Source organism: Nyctereutes procyonoides, unplaced genomic scaffold (assembly GCF_905146905.1).
Source record: "Nyctereutes procyonoides isolate TBG_1078 unplaced genomic scaffold, NYPRO_anot_genome, whole genome shotgun sequence".
Taxonomy (NCBI): Eukaryota; Metazoa; Chordata; class Mammalia; order Carnivora; family Canidae; genus Nyctereutes; species Nyctereutes procyonoides.
The window spans coordinates 2,592,329-2,609,930 of record NW_026575141.1 but is presented as its reverse complement, the minus strand read 5'-3'; the positions used below and the strand labels follow the sequence as shown (position 1 = coordinate 2,609,930).

The window sequence follows — 17,602 nt, the reverse complement described above, 5'->3', positions numbered from 1 at the left end:
GTGAGGGGTCCCTGGAGTCCTCCCACCTCTACATTGCTCCAGACACAAACACATCCACGTCAGCACCTTCCCCTCCATGCCCGGGATCAACAAACAGGCACAAACCTGCTCCTGACCAATGTTATCCCCATGATCAGTAATAACAGCGGCCAAGGCTAACGGAGTGTGTGCCACGGGCCAGGTGCTGCGCCCAGAGGCTTTCACACGCACCCTCTCACTTCCTTCTCACAACACGGTGCGGTGTGCACTGTTATTTATCTCTGCCATAAAGGTAAAGAAACTAAGGCACAGAAAGGGGCAGTAACTTGACCAAGGTCACACAGCAGGGACTTAGCATGGTCAGGACTCCAATCCAGGCTCATCTCTCTGCCATGATGCCCATCTGCCTCTCCTCAGCCCTGGCCCCTCTGGATCTTGGGGTGCCCCACTAGGATTTCCCCAGGACGCTATCTCATAAACACTCAGGCCAACCCTCACTGGGTCTCAGTACAGCTGGCCCTATGTGGCGAGCCCTTGTTTATGTAGGCTACGTGATCTATTCGTGGAACATTCAAATAAAATGTCATCCTGCTCCCCAGCAGGCTGTCATCTCTCATTTTCTCCCTCTTCTTTCCCTCCATCCTCTATCACTGACCCAGATCCCTCCTGCCTTAGGTAGTCAGCAAAAATGGCACGCACAGAACAGAGGGGAGGGGAAGGGCCCAGGGGCTAAGGATGGTGGCGGTGGGGCCTCGGACCACATAGACTGAGCCTGAATCCACTTCACTGCAGATAGGACACCCCTGGGCTGCTCCAAGGACCCCTGAGGTAGCGGTGCTGCCAGCAGACAGCAGTGCCCTCTCTGCCTATTGCTTGCTGAGCACCCATGGAGGCAGGCTCCCTGGGTTCCTGGGGCTGAGCATGCCCGTTCCCTGCACCCACGTGCCTCTGGGCCACGGGGGGTGCTTCTGACCAGCCCTAGGGCAGCCCTGGGTGGGCAGCCTACTCACCCAGGTCCATATCTGCAGCCTTGGGCCGGTGCGAGCAGGGCACATTCTTAAAGATGGCATCCAGAATCTTCTCCTTGACCTGAGTAATGGTGTCGCAGTTAAGGATCTTCACTGGGACCTCAGGGCTGTTGGCGTTGTCTGGGTTGACACAGCTCAGGACCTGGAGGAGGGGAGAGGAGGCGTGTGGGGGAGGGCAGCAGGAAGCGCTGGGTCCCTGGTGCATCCTGGACACCACCGCCTGGACACTGCCCTTGCATTCACACTCCCCTCCCTGATCTTCCGCTGCACCCCCACCACCTCCGATTGCATGCCTGCAGATGCAGATGACAGCTTCCTCGCCCACCGCCTCCTGCTCCATGTGGTGGCAATCAGAACCCTGGCCCCTGGACGCCTGCCTTTCATTAGCTGCCAGACTGCTGCGAGCTCAAATGGGAACATGCTTCTTCCATTAAGAAGAAGGAAAAAAACCTCCTAAATCTACAAAACCAAACTCTTACCCTCAAAATGTCCTAAGTAAAAAACAATGGTGGGAGGAACTCTGGACCAAGGGTCCCTTCTAAAGCTTTCCTGGGCCCTCACTGTCCGACGCTTAGTGGCCAAGCACAGCCTGCTGCTTCGTGCTGTCCTGGCCGCCCCTGCTGTCCTGTGCTCTGGGCTCAGCCTCCCCCAGGAAGCAGCACAGCCTTTTCTGGGCATCCTCCCCCTAGAGACCCTGAGGTGGCCCTAGGAGAACCCCATGGGATGCTCCAGGGCATCTGGAAAAGCGGTGGCTGTACTGAGACACAGGGTTCCCCGGCCACTGGCCAAACGACAGCTCCACCCAGAACGTTCCTTCCCCACTCCCATTTCTGTGCCCCTTGCTTAGTTTCTGAGCAAACTGTCAGATGTTTTTCTTTGTTGTTGTTTTTTTCCTGCTAGCTCAGTGCTTCTCAAGTTTAATGTGAACAGGATCACTCATGGGTTTTGTTAGAATATAGATTCTGACTCAGGAAGTCTGGGTTGGGGCCCGAGATTCTGCGGTGTAGCAGGTAAGCATCCACCATCCTGGCAGCCTCCTAGGTGAGCACCCAGCACTAGCAGGCTCCTGAGTGAGCATCTAGTACCTACCTAGGAGGCTCCTGGGTGAGCACCCAGCACTAGCAGGCTCCCGGTGATGCTAATAGGCACTCCCAGCAGCAGGGCCCTGGAACGTGCAAGCCCAAGTTCTAGTGTCAAGCCGATCAATCACTCAACACCTCTGAGGGGCCCCTAGCTACAAAGTGATGTGTCCCTGAGCCTCTCAGCACCTGTCCCTTGTGGTGCCCTTCCAGCCTGGGACAGGGATAGCATTGGTTGGCCCAAATTGTCCAGAGCTCCTCTGGCTTTCTCTCTTTTTCTTTCCCTCCTCACCAGCCAGGGGCTGTTCCCCTTCTGCCTGTTGGGGGTTCCCTTTCTCAGGCCTCAGGTGGCCTCACATCTCCCTGCAGTCCTTTCTTCTCAGGGGAGAACACATGCAATTTCTTTCTCCTCTCCTCAGGATGTCTCTTCCCTCAGTGCCCCCGCCTGATGGTTGTGCTCTCCTGACCCATTCCAAGTTCCTTACACGGGAGGTAAGACCCATTATCCAGGGCAGCCTAGCCTCTGGGGTAAAGGATGCTGCGATCTGGGGACAGGGCATTATTACAGCTCATTGTGCCAGATTCAGTCCCGGGGAAGGAACTGCGGATGGGAAAGGACGGCGTCAGGGGTAGGCCAGGCAGGAGGCATTTCGGTGGTACTTCAAGCTCACTAAAAATCTATTCAGCGGCAACTGGAGGGTATTATGCTGAGTGAAATAAGTCAATCGGAGAAGGAAAAACATTATATGTTCTCATTCATTTGGGGAATATAAAAAGATAGTGAAAGGGAATAAAGGGGAAAGGAGAGAAAATGAGTGGGAAATATCAGAAAGAGAGACAGAACATGAGAGACTCCTAACTCTGGGAAACGAACTAGGGGTGGTGGAAAGGGAGGAGGGCGGGGGGTGGGGGTGACTGGGTGACGGGCACTGAGGGGGGCACTTGGTGGGATGAGCACTGGGTGTTATGCTTTATGTTGGCAAATTGAACTCCAATAAAAAAAATCGATTCGGGGCTCTATTTTGGGGAAGATCTCCCCCCCTTTCTCATTTTAATCAGAGCCTCTAACTCTCTCCTCCAGAGTAAAACGTGACTGCAGGGAAGCAAGGGCCCCAGTCACACATGCTGCTCCTCTGAAGCTTCCTCGGGGAGCCCATTCCAGCAAATCTGTCTGGAAGCCCACTGGGACCCCCTCCCCTGGCCCACTGAGATGGGGGGAAGGTGCCTCAGGGCCATATCATTCCCAGCCAGGAGGGACCACCTCCCTGCCGTCTGTGGGGTCTGGGATTGGCCCTGGGTTCACTGCTCCTGCAGGTCGGCCCCGCTCTCCTCTGTCCCGGCCAGGCCTGTGCATGTCACATCTCCTCAGAAGTGCATTTTGTGAATTAATTAGTTACTTTTTTAGAGAGGGAGGGGATCTTAAGCAGGCTCCATGCCCAGTGTGGAGCTCCTCATGGGACTTGAGCTCTCAACCCTGAGACCTGAGTTGAAATCAAGACTTGGATGCTTAACTGATTGAGCTCCCCAGGCACCCCTCCCCATTAGTGCATTTAAATTCCACCTAGTTTTCTGTCCCCATCCCCCTACCACCCTGCACCCCTGCCCCAGCCTCGTCCTGGGTGCCCCCCCATGCTTCACCCCCAGCCCTTATCTGTTATCTTATTTTCTACCTCCTTCCTTTCACACCTTCTCCCCTCTCCTAGCAGAGGCCTGGTGGGAAGTCACACCTCCATCCAAGAGAACCCAAGTGTGACAGCCAGTGGCAGGAAGGAGGGGGCAGGGCCTCCTGGTGAGCACTAGGTGAGCAATAGTGAGCACTTACTCTGGGCTCCCTGCCTCGCACGCCTTGCCCCATTCCATCCTCTGGACAACTTTGGGAGGTTTGCACTATTATTATCCCTGTGTAGGTAAGTCCTGGTGTTATCCTTTTTTTTTTTTCAGATGAAGAAACCCCAATTCAGAGATGGAGGGACCTGCCCCAAATCACCCAGCCGGTCAGAAGCAGAGTCGGGACTCCAATCCAGACCTCATGCTCCTACCTGATGAGTGTGGCTGCTTCCTAGGGTGACAGCGGCCACCAGAAGAGGGGGTTGAACTGGGACACAGGGAATCCCCACGTTCCCTGACAAAGGTGTAACCACGAGGCCAATCTGGACTCACACCCTCGGGTCTTGGATGTATGTGAACTCAGATCGGCGTGGGGAGGTAGGCTACCGAACCCTGAGGAACTCTTTCTGGCTGCTTCCCTTCGGGCGCCCACCTGCTCTGTGTGGAAGTGTCACTCCCCACCCCAGGAGAGCCGACAAGGCACTCATTCCGTGGAATCAGCCCGCCAGCTGCACACTGGCCTGCAAGCACACTAGTCCCACTGAAGTGAGCTACTAGTCCCCCCCAACCAGGTGAGGGAGTCTGGGGACGGGCCTACGTGGGACACCTGGTTGGGCCTGGGCAGGCGGCTCTTCAGCATTTCTGCCTCCCCTCTGCTGGGCGGGGGCTGCCTGGGGCCAGAGCCCCATTACAGGGGGCATGGGGCAAAGCTGTGAGGCTGGTTTACCAGGGTTTTGTAGTCGATCTGCTGGCGGATGAGCTTGTCCTCACTCAGAGAGTAGCGGGCCTCCCCGGTGATGGCATCGATGGGCCCCTTCTCCATCTGCTGCTTGATGGCACAGAAGAGCGAGAACAGGGGCTCCCCAGCGCACTCCTGGGCACAGAGGAGAACCGTGCTGGGCGGGCGCTGGGCCAGCCTCCTGGAGCCCGCTTCCCCCAAGGGCTGCTTTCCACTCCTCTGCTCCAACTCTCTCCTGCTCCTCATTCTGCTCTGTTGTCAACCCCCGCCCCCGTCGGACGTGCATCTGTCTGGGCCCTCTGGACCACCGTCTTCTCCTCACCAGCCCTGCCTCCTGTCCCCGCTCCCTTCCTTCTCCCCACCCTGCTCAGCCTCCCCTGCGGCCCAGCAGGAGACACAGGTCAGTCCCCATGGCTGCGTGGCTGCGAAGTCCTTACAAAGCAAGGTAATAATTGGAAGCTGAGCAGCTCTCCCACCTCCCAGGCACACAGGAGGCTTATCTGCTGCCACATGCAGCTGTGGTACCTGCCTGGGACACTTATCAGCCCCAGGAGGAGGCCAGGAGGGCAGAAAGCGGGGAACTAAGGGATGAATCCTTATGAGCTTACAAGGGGACTCTGGCCTTGGGGCTCAGCTCCCCCTTGGGGCTCGGCTCCCCCTTGCCTGGGAGAAAGTGGGCTGTGGGACAGGACATTGTCTCTCATGCCAGGACGGACAGGGCAGGGGGTCGAGGTGGATGGGCTCTGTCTCCTGTGATGGTCAGGAGTCTGTCCCCCTGGTGATAGTGATGGCAATGGGGGGACTGCATTTCTTCATGGGGTTCTACGAGCCAGGCCTTGGGGACTGTGGGCTTCGGGGTGTGCAGGGAAGTAGGGCAGGTTGGCAGGGGCTGGGGGGTAGGTAACTTGCAGGGCCAGAGATACCCCCACATCCCATCATACCTTGAGGAACTTGTAGAGCAGGAAAGTGAACCAGTTGGTCAACATCTTCTCAGCCACCGACTCAGTTCTGTCCCAGCAAGAAAAAAAAGACAGAAGCAGCTGGTCAGAGCCCAAGGACCAGGAAGCAGGGAAATAACTGCATTGATCTTGCTGCTTCTGGCTTTCGGGCCACATCCTGAGATCCAAGAATACTTGAATTCTGTGGAGCCTAGACACTCCATGATGACGAGACAAGCTTTGCCTATGAAGCCAGGAGACGACACTCTGGTGTCAGATGGAAATGTGCTAGAGCAGCTCCGTCCATCGGCATTTTCTGCAATGATGATGAGAGCTCTCACTGCTGTCCAGTGGGGTAGCCACCAGCCCTAGGGGCCTACTGAGCACTCGAAATGCAGCTAGTGTGCAGCTGAATTTTACTTTTTCTTCCCCTTTAATTAATTTACATTTGAACAGGCACATGGGTCTCCTAGTGACTTGGATGGGACAGCTTTAGGGAACTTTATAGTTCCTGGGAGGGGGGGGGTGAAAAAAGGAAACTGAAAAAAACCTGGGAAGATTGCAATTGGGCAGGGGACAGAAAAGAAGGTGGCAGGAGTCTCCAGCAGGTGCCAGACAATGGCCCACAGCACTGTGTCAGGCGACAAAGGCCAGATAGATTAGACTGACCCCATCACCTGAAGTGAAAGACTCTAAGAGCCGACACGAACTAAAGCTGTATACCTAGCTCATCCCAATTGATGCCAAAATTATCCTATTTCCACATCCTTTGGAACCCTGGAACCCTGCTGGTGTTTCATTTGCAAAAGACCGGAAGTGCCGTCTTGGGTCTAACTTGCATCGTTTGTTAGACTGCTGCTACCCAAGCCCACTTATCCTTTTACTTTGGAAGGGAAGCCACCGCAGCAGTGTTATGGCCAAAAGACACTTTTGGTTGCATCCACTTAGAGAAAACAAACGGCATTCAGGCTTGTGCTAAGCATGTGGCCAGCTCCAGAGAGAGCAACCGGCCCATCCAGGTATGTTTGGATGGACTCGAAAGTTGCAGTTGGCGGAAGACATGAAGAGCTACAATCCCGAGGCAGCTGGGCAGCTGCCAGCACAAGGGGAAGCCAGGAGGAGAAGAGAAGGAAGGCCGTGGAAATGAGGGGGCCAGCCCGGGGCAAGGGGAAGAAAGGGAGACGGAGGAGGGCAGAAGGAGAGAGAGCATCTGGGAGAGCCCTGCTGGAAAACAAGAGGCGGAGACGCACAGACTCAGAGCGAGGCCACGCCGGGAAATTGTCGGTGGGAGCTCTGGCAGGCAGTGGCAACCCTAGAATTACGCCGGTGGGTGGCTGCGTGGTGAAAGTAAAACAAAAATCAAAATGATCTACCTTGCTGTTTCCAAAGCTGTCTGATTGCTCCGATAGGTAGCAACCTTTTGCAGCTGTGCAGGCGAATGCCCGCTGCATCAGGAAAAAGCCTGAGGTAAACACTTGTGGAAGCCAAGTCTAGCCCCTGGACCAAGTGGGAAGCCCTGCTCAGACCCAGACGTCGAGGGCGGAAGGCAGAGGACAGGCTGGGCCGGACGGGATGGCCAGTCGTGGGAGATTTCCCACTTTGTCCGCTCGAAGGCTAAAGACGCAGCAGAAACAGCCTAGATGAGACACAGCCTTCCCGCAGGTAGGAGGCAAGTGTGAATGGCAGCGTGGCTGGGGTCACAGAGTCTGTTTCCTACAAAGCCAAAGCCCCAGGATAGGGCTCTGTCGCCACATGTGGCCCCTCAGGTCTGCACAGCGCCGAGGAGGATGCGGCGTGGGACGGAGCCCCGCGGAGCCCCCGGCAGGTGCAGGGCAGTGGCAGGGGCTGCCGCCCGGCTCTCCTTCGCACACCGGCTGGCCCAGGGCTCCTCACACCCTCCCGTGCCCGCGATCACCACGGTCTCTCGTGAGCATGCAGATTCCGCCCCAGGGGGTGTGGGTCGGGGCCTGGGATCCTGCATTCCCTGCAGCCTCCAGGGCGCTGCCTCGCTGCTGGTCCTGGACGGCGGGGAGAGCCGCCAGGGGCTCAGGTTCCCAATCTTGAGGTGGTGAGGTGGGTCCCCAGGCAGAGGCCTGGGGTATCTCTCCTAATTCACGTTCTGATTTAGATAAGGTCAGGGGATGGGAGAAAGGCCCCCGAAGAGTCCCTGAGACAAGAGTTGCAGCAGAAAGGGTCATGATCAGGGCAGCATAGGGATAGAGAGAGAAGACAAGGATGTCCGGGAGCAGATGGGCATGGTGGACGGGTTCTTCCAGGAGGGCAACCGGGTGCACCCTGGCCGCTGGGTGGGTCGGCGCCTACCCTTGGGGCACTTGGCTGCTCCTTCTGGAGCTCTGCCCCGGTCTCCCCAGAAGGCACAAGAGCCAGGCCGAGTGGGCTGGGCGGGGGCTCTCTGACCTGGCCCCTGCCACCCCTCGGGCCCGCCCTCACCTCCTGAGCAGCAGCTTGGGGTGGTTCTTGCTCTCCAGGTTCTTGTCGATGAGGTCGGCCAGCAGCTGCTTCAGCACGTCGGTGGCGTACTCCAGCTTGCTCTGCAGCACGGTCATGATGAGCGAGGCCACGTTGCCGCGATCGCGCATGGAGAAGCTGCGTTGGGACTCCAGGGTGCGGATGAAGGACAGCAGGAACACTTTGTTGTTGATGAGCTGGGCAAAGAGCTTCAGGCCTTTCTCCACGCGCTCCTGCCGGTAGCCGGGAACCTGCGGAGGAGGAGCCCCCGGGGGTTGTGACTGCCGGGGACAGGAGCGGGGACCCTGCCACCCCAGTCCCCGCCGCCGCTCGGGCCGCAGCCCCCCTGCGGATGCCATCAAGCCCTGGTTCGGTGGTGGGCACCGTGCTAGCTATTCCCCTAACCCCGTGGCGGCCCACACTGCCTCTGCTTTGGAGCTGAGTCAGGGGAGGCACAGAGACAACCTTTGTCATGGCAGTGCTGGGGTCCTCACTCACTTTGGAGCCTGAGCTCTTCCCTGACGGTAGCACAGAGCCAGTGAGGGGCCCCCACGCCACAGCAGGTGAGCATCACAGACAGCCCCCTGGGGCAGCCTCCAGGAGGCCGGGGCTGCAGCAGGTGACCCCAGTGGCCAGGGATCACCACACCTGAGCCTGCAGCTGCCCTGATGCTGACCCTTCTCCAGCCACCTGGGTCCTGTTGACAGACCCATGGCCTCCGTGTCAGGACTTCCAAGGTGCACAGAGGCTCTGGCACTGCCACCCCGTGTGACCTTGGGCAAGTCTATTCACGTCTCTGGGGGCCCAAGGTGACTCACGCCAGGAAAGGGGAGGAAGCCCAGCATTCTCTCAGGTGCCCCCTGACTGACTCTAGTGTCTGCTGTTTTCTCAGACTCCTCTGACACCCGGGGAGAGGGGAAGCGCTGGTCTTCCTGCCTGCATCTCCACACTGAGCCAGCCTGCGCCTGAGCTGGGAGGATGCCTCCCCGATCTGCGTGCTGGCTCCACGGCGGTGCCCACTCAGGGTGTTCTGGCAACGTGTGCACTGCCCTGTGTGTATCCACCCATGAAAACAAAGGGGTGACTTAACCAAGCATAGCCTCTGCCCCCAAGGTGAAGCCCTCTGAGAGCGGAGCAGGGCACCCTTTGTGGGGTGGGGAGCTGGGGGGGGCAGGGACCTCCGCAGGAGGAGTCTTTGGGGGAGGAGCGTCAGGTGCGCAGCAGTGCAGGGTGCAGTCTGACTCAGCCGAGCTGGGGTTAACTGTCACTGCCGTGTGCTAGTCTGGGGACCCTGAGAAGACTCCACTCCCTCGTCAGAGACATGAAGCTACTGGAGCTGTCGTGTGTGCAGCCCTTACTCTGCTGAGCGCTGTTCTACACGCTCTAGAAATACTGACCCGTTTACCCCACACGACAGCCGACCGTCCCTAAGGTGGGCCCGATCTCAGCTCCCGCCCTGCCCACGCCCTGCCCAGCTCTCCCCAGCCCGCACCGGGTTCCCTACTCCACAGGGGCTGGCCAAGGAAGGACAAGGGTAGGGGGCAGCCCCAGCTTGCCGCCAGCCAGGCCTCAGTCTACCCAGCTATCCATACATCCCGCTGAGCTCCGTCCCGGCTCTGTGACCACCCCTGACACATGTATGCATGTTTTACCTTGTCTGTCCTTCATTCCCCCCAGAGAACTGCTCCACAACCTGTCCTGATGGGAGACAACGCCACTTGCTGGGTACCCACCGTGGGCAGTGCCCGGCACTGGCACACGTATTCATCGCTCCAGCCAAGCAAGAGTGCGTGTGTCCTCTTCACCATCTCTCAGAGAACCTACTGTAGCAGTCCCGAGGCCAGCCAGCTGGTGCAGGAGGGTGCTGGATGCCCAAACCCAAGCCTGTTTGGCCTCCCAGGCCCTGTCCGTCCTCCCCATCCTTCACCACATTCGGTCCTACCCGTGGGCCTCAGAGGTGACTGAGAGCCAGCTGTGAGCCTCCCATGCAGGGCCTCCTGGCAGCTCAGGCTGCCCATCAAGGGCAAGGGAACCACAGCCAGGTTTGGCATCAGGGCCCCTGGAGTGGAAGATGAGAACACAGGGCTGGTCACATGGCACATTTGGTGAGAGGACGTGCTCTGAACTTCGTGGCTTAGCTGCACACGCCTTCTGGGTCCCAAGGCCTGGGGCCCAGAGAAGGAAGGTGTAGCACAGCCAGCAAAGCTGAGGCCACAGCGTGCCGGTCAGCAGCCCAGGCTTTGGAATCAGAGACACTAACTGACTCATGCATGGAGGAAAGCTGTCACCTCTGGGCTCTATCACCTCGCCTGTAAAATGAGAATACGAGTGCCCATGTCATATTGTTTTATGGGCATTAGATAGATAATGCATGTAAAGTGCTTGGCACATGCGGTGCGCACTCAACAGCAGGTTTATTACCTGCCTCTCCTACTCCACTGGCTGCTGTTCACCCAATCCTCTCGCCCAGGAGTTTTCAAGACATTGAATGCATTGGCCCGGAGTCCGGGGGTGCGCAGAAGGTAAGGATTTTCTCCCCATTTTATGAAGAGGAGAAGGAAGTGAAGTATCTTGGTGAAGAATATCCCGCACAATTCCCTTTCATAACTTGCCACCCTCCCACCCCTGCTCCCTAAGCAAATGCCACTCTGAAACAAGACTTTCTTTATTCACCAGATGGTTCGATAATTTAGTTGAAGTCTGTGAGTATAAAACTGGATAGTAAATTTCAATTGTAACCCAACAGGTTAGAGTTTGGGAGGCATGGGTAGGTTGAAAATGGGGTGTATGGTTACGGTTCACTCCCTGCTCCCTGGTTTGAAAAGATCCGTGCCTGTGCAGTGCCTAGGCAACCCCTCACCCCCATGCCTGCCTTCACCTGATGGTCACAAAAGAGGGGGATGGGTGGCCTGTGTCCAGGACAGACTGAAGTCAGACAACATTTGCTTCCTCTCACACACCTACCGCCCGTGCCCAGCCAGTGGGCAGCTATCCCAACGGCTGCAGGGGTTGCGAAACATTGCTTTAGATTCGTCAGTGGCTTCCCTGGGAATATTTCCATTTTCAGAAAGCCAACAGAGAGAAACTATTCCAGTGGTAAGACAGGGCTGGAAACAAATCAGCAAAGACCAATCCAGGCAAGATTCCTGGATTGTGTGAATCCGCAGGCTCGGGTGGGAGAGGAAAAGCTGATTTTGGTCAATTAATCAGCAAGTCTAATGGAAATGAAAAGTCGTATGTCCTGGGTATATACCCAAAAGATGGAAGCAGGAGCTCAAGCAGATAACTGTACGCCCACGTTCTTAGCGGCATCATCCATGGTAGCCAACAGGTGGAAGCAGCCCAAGTGCTTGCTGACAGATAAGGAGACAAACAAAAGGTGCTGCAAACCTACAATAGGCGATTGCTCGGGCTTAAAGAGGAGAGCGATCCTGTCATGTGCTACCATGGGGTGAACCTTGAAAACACTTTGCTAAGTGAAATAAACCCATCCCAGAAGGATAAATACTACATGATTCCATGTCCACGAGGTGCCCTGAGTCTTCAAATTCACAGAAACAGGAAGTCGAAGGGCGGTTTCTGGGGGAGAGGATGGGGGGCTAGTGTGTAATGGGGACACGGTAGCATGTGGGGAAGATGGAAACCCTCCGGAGACGGCTGGTGGTGATGGTCGCAGTGCAGCGAGCGTGTACGCACTGACTCTGAGCTGTAACACGAACAAATCATTGATATGGTCAATTTTATGTGATGCGGATTTTACCACGATTCAAAATGAGGAAAGCTGTGTGACCTGAGTCAGCCTGTGCCTGACAGTCAGCCATCCCAGGGGCTCCAGTCCTCCAGTGTGGAGGTGGCTGCTCACTCCTTCACGAGCAGGAGGGTGGGAACTAAACGTCTCCCCACATGATGAAGGCAAGGAAGAAGCGAGAAGACTCAGGTCTGAGGGGAAAGCTGAATGTGCTGGATGAGGAATCAGGTCACGGTCGGACATGGTGTAATCTGTAACGGGGGCCAGAGGAACAGGGTGGGGCGGGGGCAGGGTGTCCAGGTTGTGCACTGAACAGCTTGGAGGTCACACAGGCTGCTCAGGTGATGACAACCCAGCAGCCCTGGTTCTCAAGGCCCCCCGCAGCCCTCCCAGGGCTGGGTTCATCTGACACCCGTGACAGACAGATGGAGAAGGGGGGTCAGTAACTCTGGGGTACCCTCGTGCATGTTCAGCCCAGGGCATAGGTGGTGTCACCGGGAAGTGCAGAAATTATGGATCTCTAAGGTGGTGCTGAGCAAAGCTCTTGAGGTTTTCTGGCAGAGTGTGGAGCTTGCTGGCCCGGAAGCCTGGCCCGGGGGTACCTCAGGTCAGGTAACAAGGCAGACAGGGCCAGTGCGGCCCCAGGGAAGCAGGGAGCTGGCTCCATGCAAGGCTCTGAGGGCGGGGGTGAGGGGTGAGGGTGCTGGCTGGGGGTTTCTGTTTGTTGAGCCTGGCTTGCCGAGCCGGGTTCCCGGCTGTGTGCATCCCTGAAGAATAAGGCTAGGAGTTGGGGAGCAGCCCCTGTCTTGCTTCCCACAGGAGCAAGGCCTCCAAGCTGGCCTTGGTGGCGGGGGCTCCCAACAGCTTTTGGCAAACGTCTTGGTATACGGTTCGGAGGGGCGCTGAGAGGGAATCATTTGCCTTCTTGTCCTCCGTGAACAGGGCTGCTGCACACAGTGAGGCAGGTTGTACACTGAGGAGGTCCAGAGGTGTCCCCCAGATGATGCCATCTGGAGCACGGCAGCGTTCACCCTGCACCACCACCCGTGAGGTCCTGTGCAGGAAGGAGCCCTGTGACCGTCCTGCCCCCGCCCCGGGCAGTCCTTGGGAGCGTACTGCCCTTGGGTGTGTGTTCAGTGAGTGCCAAGCCAGGCTGGAGACTCAGAATCTCGAGATGCAAGTGCATATGCAAAGTGCAGAGTCTTCAAGGGACCAAACACCCTGGTATTTTGAAGCAAGTAAAAATGAGGCTGGGCAAAAAAATAAATGGCAGAGAAAAATGAAAGAGAATGAGAGAGGACACAGGCAGGAAGAGTGAGGCCAAGAAAATGGCTAGAACATCAAGATGTAGACGGTGTTCTCAGTGAGGACACAGGGCCCACTGTCTATGACCTCTGGAAGTGCCCCTTGGTATCTATCTACTGAGGGGCCAAGGGGACACTCCTCCACATGGAAGTGCCCCTGCCCTCGTTGTAGAAGCGTGCCCGGGAGCACAGGCCTCCGCACACGGGCGCACGCTCTATTTAACAAACGTTTGTGGAGAAACGCACGCGGGCTCCTGAGTCCCCGGGGCCCCACTCTGCCTCTGGAGAGGTGCACGACCTCCCCATCCCCTTGGCCAGCCCGAGCAGACATTCCCGCAGGGCCAACACCTGCAGAACCCCGCCACTGCTGAGCTGGCGGGGAGGGGTCTGTTGTGATGTCATGGATGGTGTAAATCTCAGAGTTTGTCTCGTTTTCTGTTTTTGCTTTGGCTGGAGATTTTTGATGCATCCTGATAAGAATCTAGAGCCCTCAGGCATGACAGTGACATGCAGTCTTTTCCTCGTAAGGAGCACAGACCCTGGAGTCTAACTTCCAGACTCAAATCCTGGCCCCGCCCCCTCCCAGCAGGTGACCCCAGAGTTCTCCCTGAAACTTTAGTTTCCTTGCATCTAAAATGAGTGCACCTTCTTCAGACCGCTTGTGGGATCGTCAATCAACACACACACAAACCAAGTACTTAAAACTGGACTAGGAGATTAGCGCGCCGTCAACTTGCAGAGATTGTTCCTTATGATTATTATTTTGCCCTGGTTTCCTCATTTGTATTTTTCACTTTTCTCTGGTATTTATAAGTCATCCCAAATCCCTTTTGGAACAAAGCGTAACATGAATATATGCATAAGCCAGATACTATGCTAGACGGTAAGTGGGATAAAATGTTCAAAAGATGAGGTCCTGCTGGTACAAAAGACGGTTGTGTTCCTACCATTCATGCGCCCACCTCCCTTCCCAGCACATCCCTTATCTTTTCCACATACACTGAGTGAGCGCCAACCATGTACCTAAGTCCCTTACACTGTGGTTTCCTAAACAGGCGGCCAATGAACTCACGGCACCGTCAGTCTGCCACATCTCTGGCTTTTGCATATAGGTACAGTTTTTCCCTTCAACTTCCATTCAATTCTCAATGGGTCCATGGCCCCTAGAACCCAGATCTACTCCCAACTTGGCTCAGAGGCTCCCTGGCGTGGCCCCATTTCCTGCAGAGGGGCTGGCTGGCTGGCTGGCTGGCACTGACCAGTGGGGAGAGCCTCAGACCAGTCACGTCCCCTCCCTGGCCTCAGCTTTCTCACCTCCAAACGGGGTGCCTGCCCTTGAAGATCACGGACACCCTTCTCCACACTATAACACCTTCACGGGGCAAGGCTTGGTCACGGGTACGGCTTCTCACCTCGAGGTCTCGGAGCACAGGGTGGTCTTCGATTCCGGGGAACAGCACCCGCATGGTGTAGGTTCTGTAGTCCAGGAAGGGGATCCCAGCTCCATCCAGGTCACTTGTCAGCTCGTGGATGTCCGTCTGCAGCTCGGCAAAAGCTGGCACAGAGGGAAGCCCATGAGACTGCTGACTGGAGCGGCCCCCGCATCTGACTGCTCAGAATCCTCACCCCAACCCCAGGGAGACATGGGCAATGGACCGCAGGCGTGCAGGATGATGTGGGATGTTTTAGGTAGCTGGGGTGAATGAAACAGGAAGGGAAGAAGATGTAGTGCAAGGAAGCTGGTCTTGGGCCAAATCCCTTCCAAAGCATGGATGGGGGTGGACTGTCCACAGATGTGTCCTGCTGCTGAGACCTGAAGGCCGCCTCCCTCTGAAGATGAAGGGCTTTGGTTTGCGGACTATGCTGGGGTGGGGTGGGGTGGGGTGGGACTCCACTATCAGGGGACAGGGGGAGGGGGGGGAGAGGTTCCAGGGTGGAGGTCTATTCCCAATTCTGCATGTTTATAGCAGTCTTCCTTGTATAAGTTAAGAACAATTTCTTCTGCAGTCCCAGCTTGGGGCCAGGTGGCTCACTGGAGCCATCAACCACCCAGTGGGACCAGACGAAGGCTATGCCACATTAATAGATTCCTTCTGGATAGATGTGCGGGGCGTATCTTTGTCCTTCCTTCTTCAAGGTGATGCCACTCAATGGTGAATTATGACCTGCATGTGGGCACTGCTGTCCGTGGAGGCAGCTCAAGCTTCTGGATGGTTGTGGAGCTGCAAGGCCCCCTTCTCTCTGGGCCCCAAGAAAGTCCAGCACCCGACCCAGGTGTTTACATGGTACCCAAGCTGTGAGCACCCTCGGTCCGGAGCACGGCCCTCCCCACAGGCTGCCGTCCACCCAGGGAGGCAGTTAGAGAGGAGGCACCAGGCCCTTCCCTGCTCCGCCTTTCTCCTGGGCACAGGTACACATACTGACATGCATGCATGACACACACAGCCCGGATGCATTAACCCATGCTGGCAAAGAACAGCCAGTGGGCACTGAGTCAACGATACTTCCTAATATTGAAATCAGCACAAGAATAGGGAAAAGTATTCCGTGGGCTCTGTGGATCACATGAACACAGCATGGCTGCCCCAGGCCCTGCGGCCAGGGCCCCCTGTGTCCCCCCATGCCACCTCAGGCCTCTGGATCTCAGGTTTCTGGCCCTTGAGGATAGCGGGGCTTCTTATCTGGCACAACAACCAAGCACCGCCCGGCCCCCTGCACTGGCTCCATGGACCCTCTCCAGCGTTGCTGCTGTTTCCACACCCTTGGTCACACTGATGCAGGGTGTCCCCATCAAGGCGAGTGACTCAGAAGGCAGAGTAGCCCTAATGCATCCGTGTGGAACTTACATCAAGATGTGGGTACTTGCGTGTATGGGGGGGGGGTCACTAAGATTTTTGGCATGTGCAGTCACCTAAAGCCTGATGAGCACTCCTGCATGTGCTGAGTGAGGAACGTGTGTGTGTGTGTGTGTGTGTGTGTGTGTGTGTGTGTGTGTGGCAGTGAGTGTTTCATCAGCGAAGGGGCCTCTTCTGGGTGTATGTGTGGGTGACGTCCTGGCTTACGGTCAGGGCTCTGGGGACTCACCTTGCCTGGACCCATGCTGCCCCTTACACCTCCCAGGCCGGTCCTGGGCTCCCCTGACACATCCTTTTAGGGCTAATCTCATGGTGCAGAATGGCTCTCTCCCGAGCCAGAACCAAGGCCCTCTCCGGGTGCCTCCACTGACACTCCTCGGCTGGACTCCCTATCTGGAGGCTGATGTCTCCTTCTCCAGAACGTTCTCAGAGGAACCTGGCTTCGCACTCCCCTCCCAGGCCCCTCCCAGTCAGGGTGCTCGGCTGGCAGGAGGAGGAGGCGGGGGCTGGCTTTTTATCGGTGTACAGCTTTCCTTCAAGTCACTAGGCGCCTCCAACATTCAAAGCCTTGCGCCCGCCACACATAAAAGAGATTCTAATCACTACACCTAATTAGAGGGAAGAGTACATTGCGGAGAAAAAAAATTAAGCAGCGTAAATATAATAAAAGGCAGTAATTAACAGTCCCACAAGGCAGATGCCGTGTTGACAGCAAAGGGTGTAGTGAGGGGATGGGACGGACGCACTTCCCCATCAGATGGAGCCGCGGCTTCCCTGCTGGTAGAGCCCCAGGTACGGGCCCGATGGACTCCGAGAAAAAAATCCACAGCAAAGAACCCACTCAGACCCTCCCAGGGTGACTCACGAAATGATACCCTGGGGGCGACAAGACTCTGACTCCTAAGTTTCCTTCCTGGATTTAGCGCCGCTGACTTCACATCACGGTGGTGTCAGTAATTTTTAAAAATACAAGCTGTGCAACCCGCTTCCCTCTAAACCTCAAATCAGCCCTACAGCCTAAAGGTGGGGAGCTCAAGGTTGCTGAACATGTTGTGTGTCAAGATACCCCAAACTCCCTCCCGAGAGGGGAGTGTAAAACCCCGGCGACCAGGATTCAGGATTTGTGGCTGCGAGCTGCCCTTCTGGGGTTCAAGACCACCCCAGCCTGACCTGGGGAACCAGGGGAGGGGTGGGTCTGCTGGGATCTGGGTCGGGTCTGGAAACGAGCTCAGAGGCCAGAGTTAGAGGTCAGACCATGGTCCCCGGTCCCCCGGTACCTTCTTTGCACTCCAGGGCCACGCGCGACTCCAGATTGTCCATCTGCATCTGCAGCCGCTTCAGCGTGAGGTCGCTTTCGCGGGACTTGCGTTTGTAGGCGATGAGGACAGCGACAATGAAGATGACCAGGAGGCCGCCTGCCACGGCGATGCTGACGATGGCAGGCAGGCTGAGCGGGCTGTCTGGGGCCACGTACACCATCCCCGGGGAGTACTCCATGCCACCAACGCGGGCCTGGGGGCACAGCAGGCGACAGGAAGCTGGGAGCTGGCACAGAGCTGGGGCAAGGGGGGAGCAGGCCCAGGACTTGGATGAACTGGCCACAGGCCAGTCTGGGGGGACAGACGGAAAGGGCTCC

The 17,602-nt window shown here is 56.8% G+C and overlaps 1 protein-coding gene across 1 annotated transcript in view; it reads right to left on the bottom strand.

Moving 5' to 3' along the window:
- Positions 1-17,602, bottom strand: part of PLXNA4 (plexin A4) — a 425,241-nt gene that overhangs the window by 30,738 nt on the left and 376,901 nt on the right. The window contains exons 20-25 of the mRNA XM_055307457.1: positions 17,244-17,478; positions 14,524-14,666; positions 8,042-8,310; positions 5,594-5,660; positions 4,641-4,787; positions 990-1,149 (exon numbers count right to left, since the gene is read on the bottom strand). Coding sequence (XP_055163432.1) covers positions 990-1,149; positions 4,641-4,787; positions 5,594-5,660; positions 8,042-8,310; positions 14,524-14,666; positions 17,244-17,478 — 1,021 coding nt within the window. The remainder of the gene's footprint in view (positions 1-989; positions 1,150-4,640; positions 4,788-5,593; positions 5,661-8,041; positions 8,311-14,523; positions 14,667-17,243; positions 17,479-17,602) is intronic.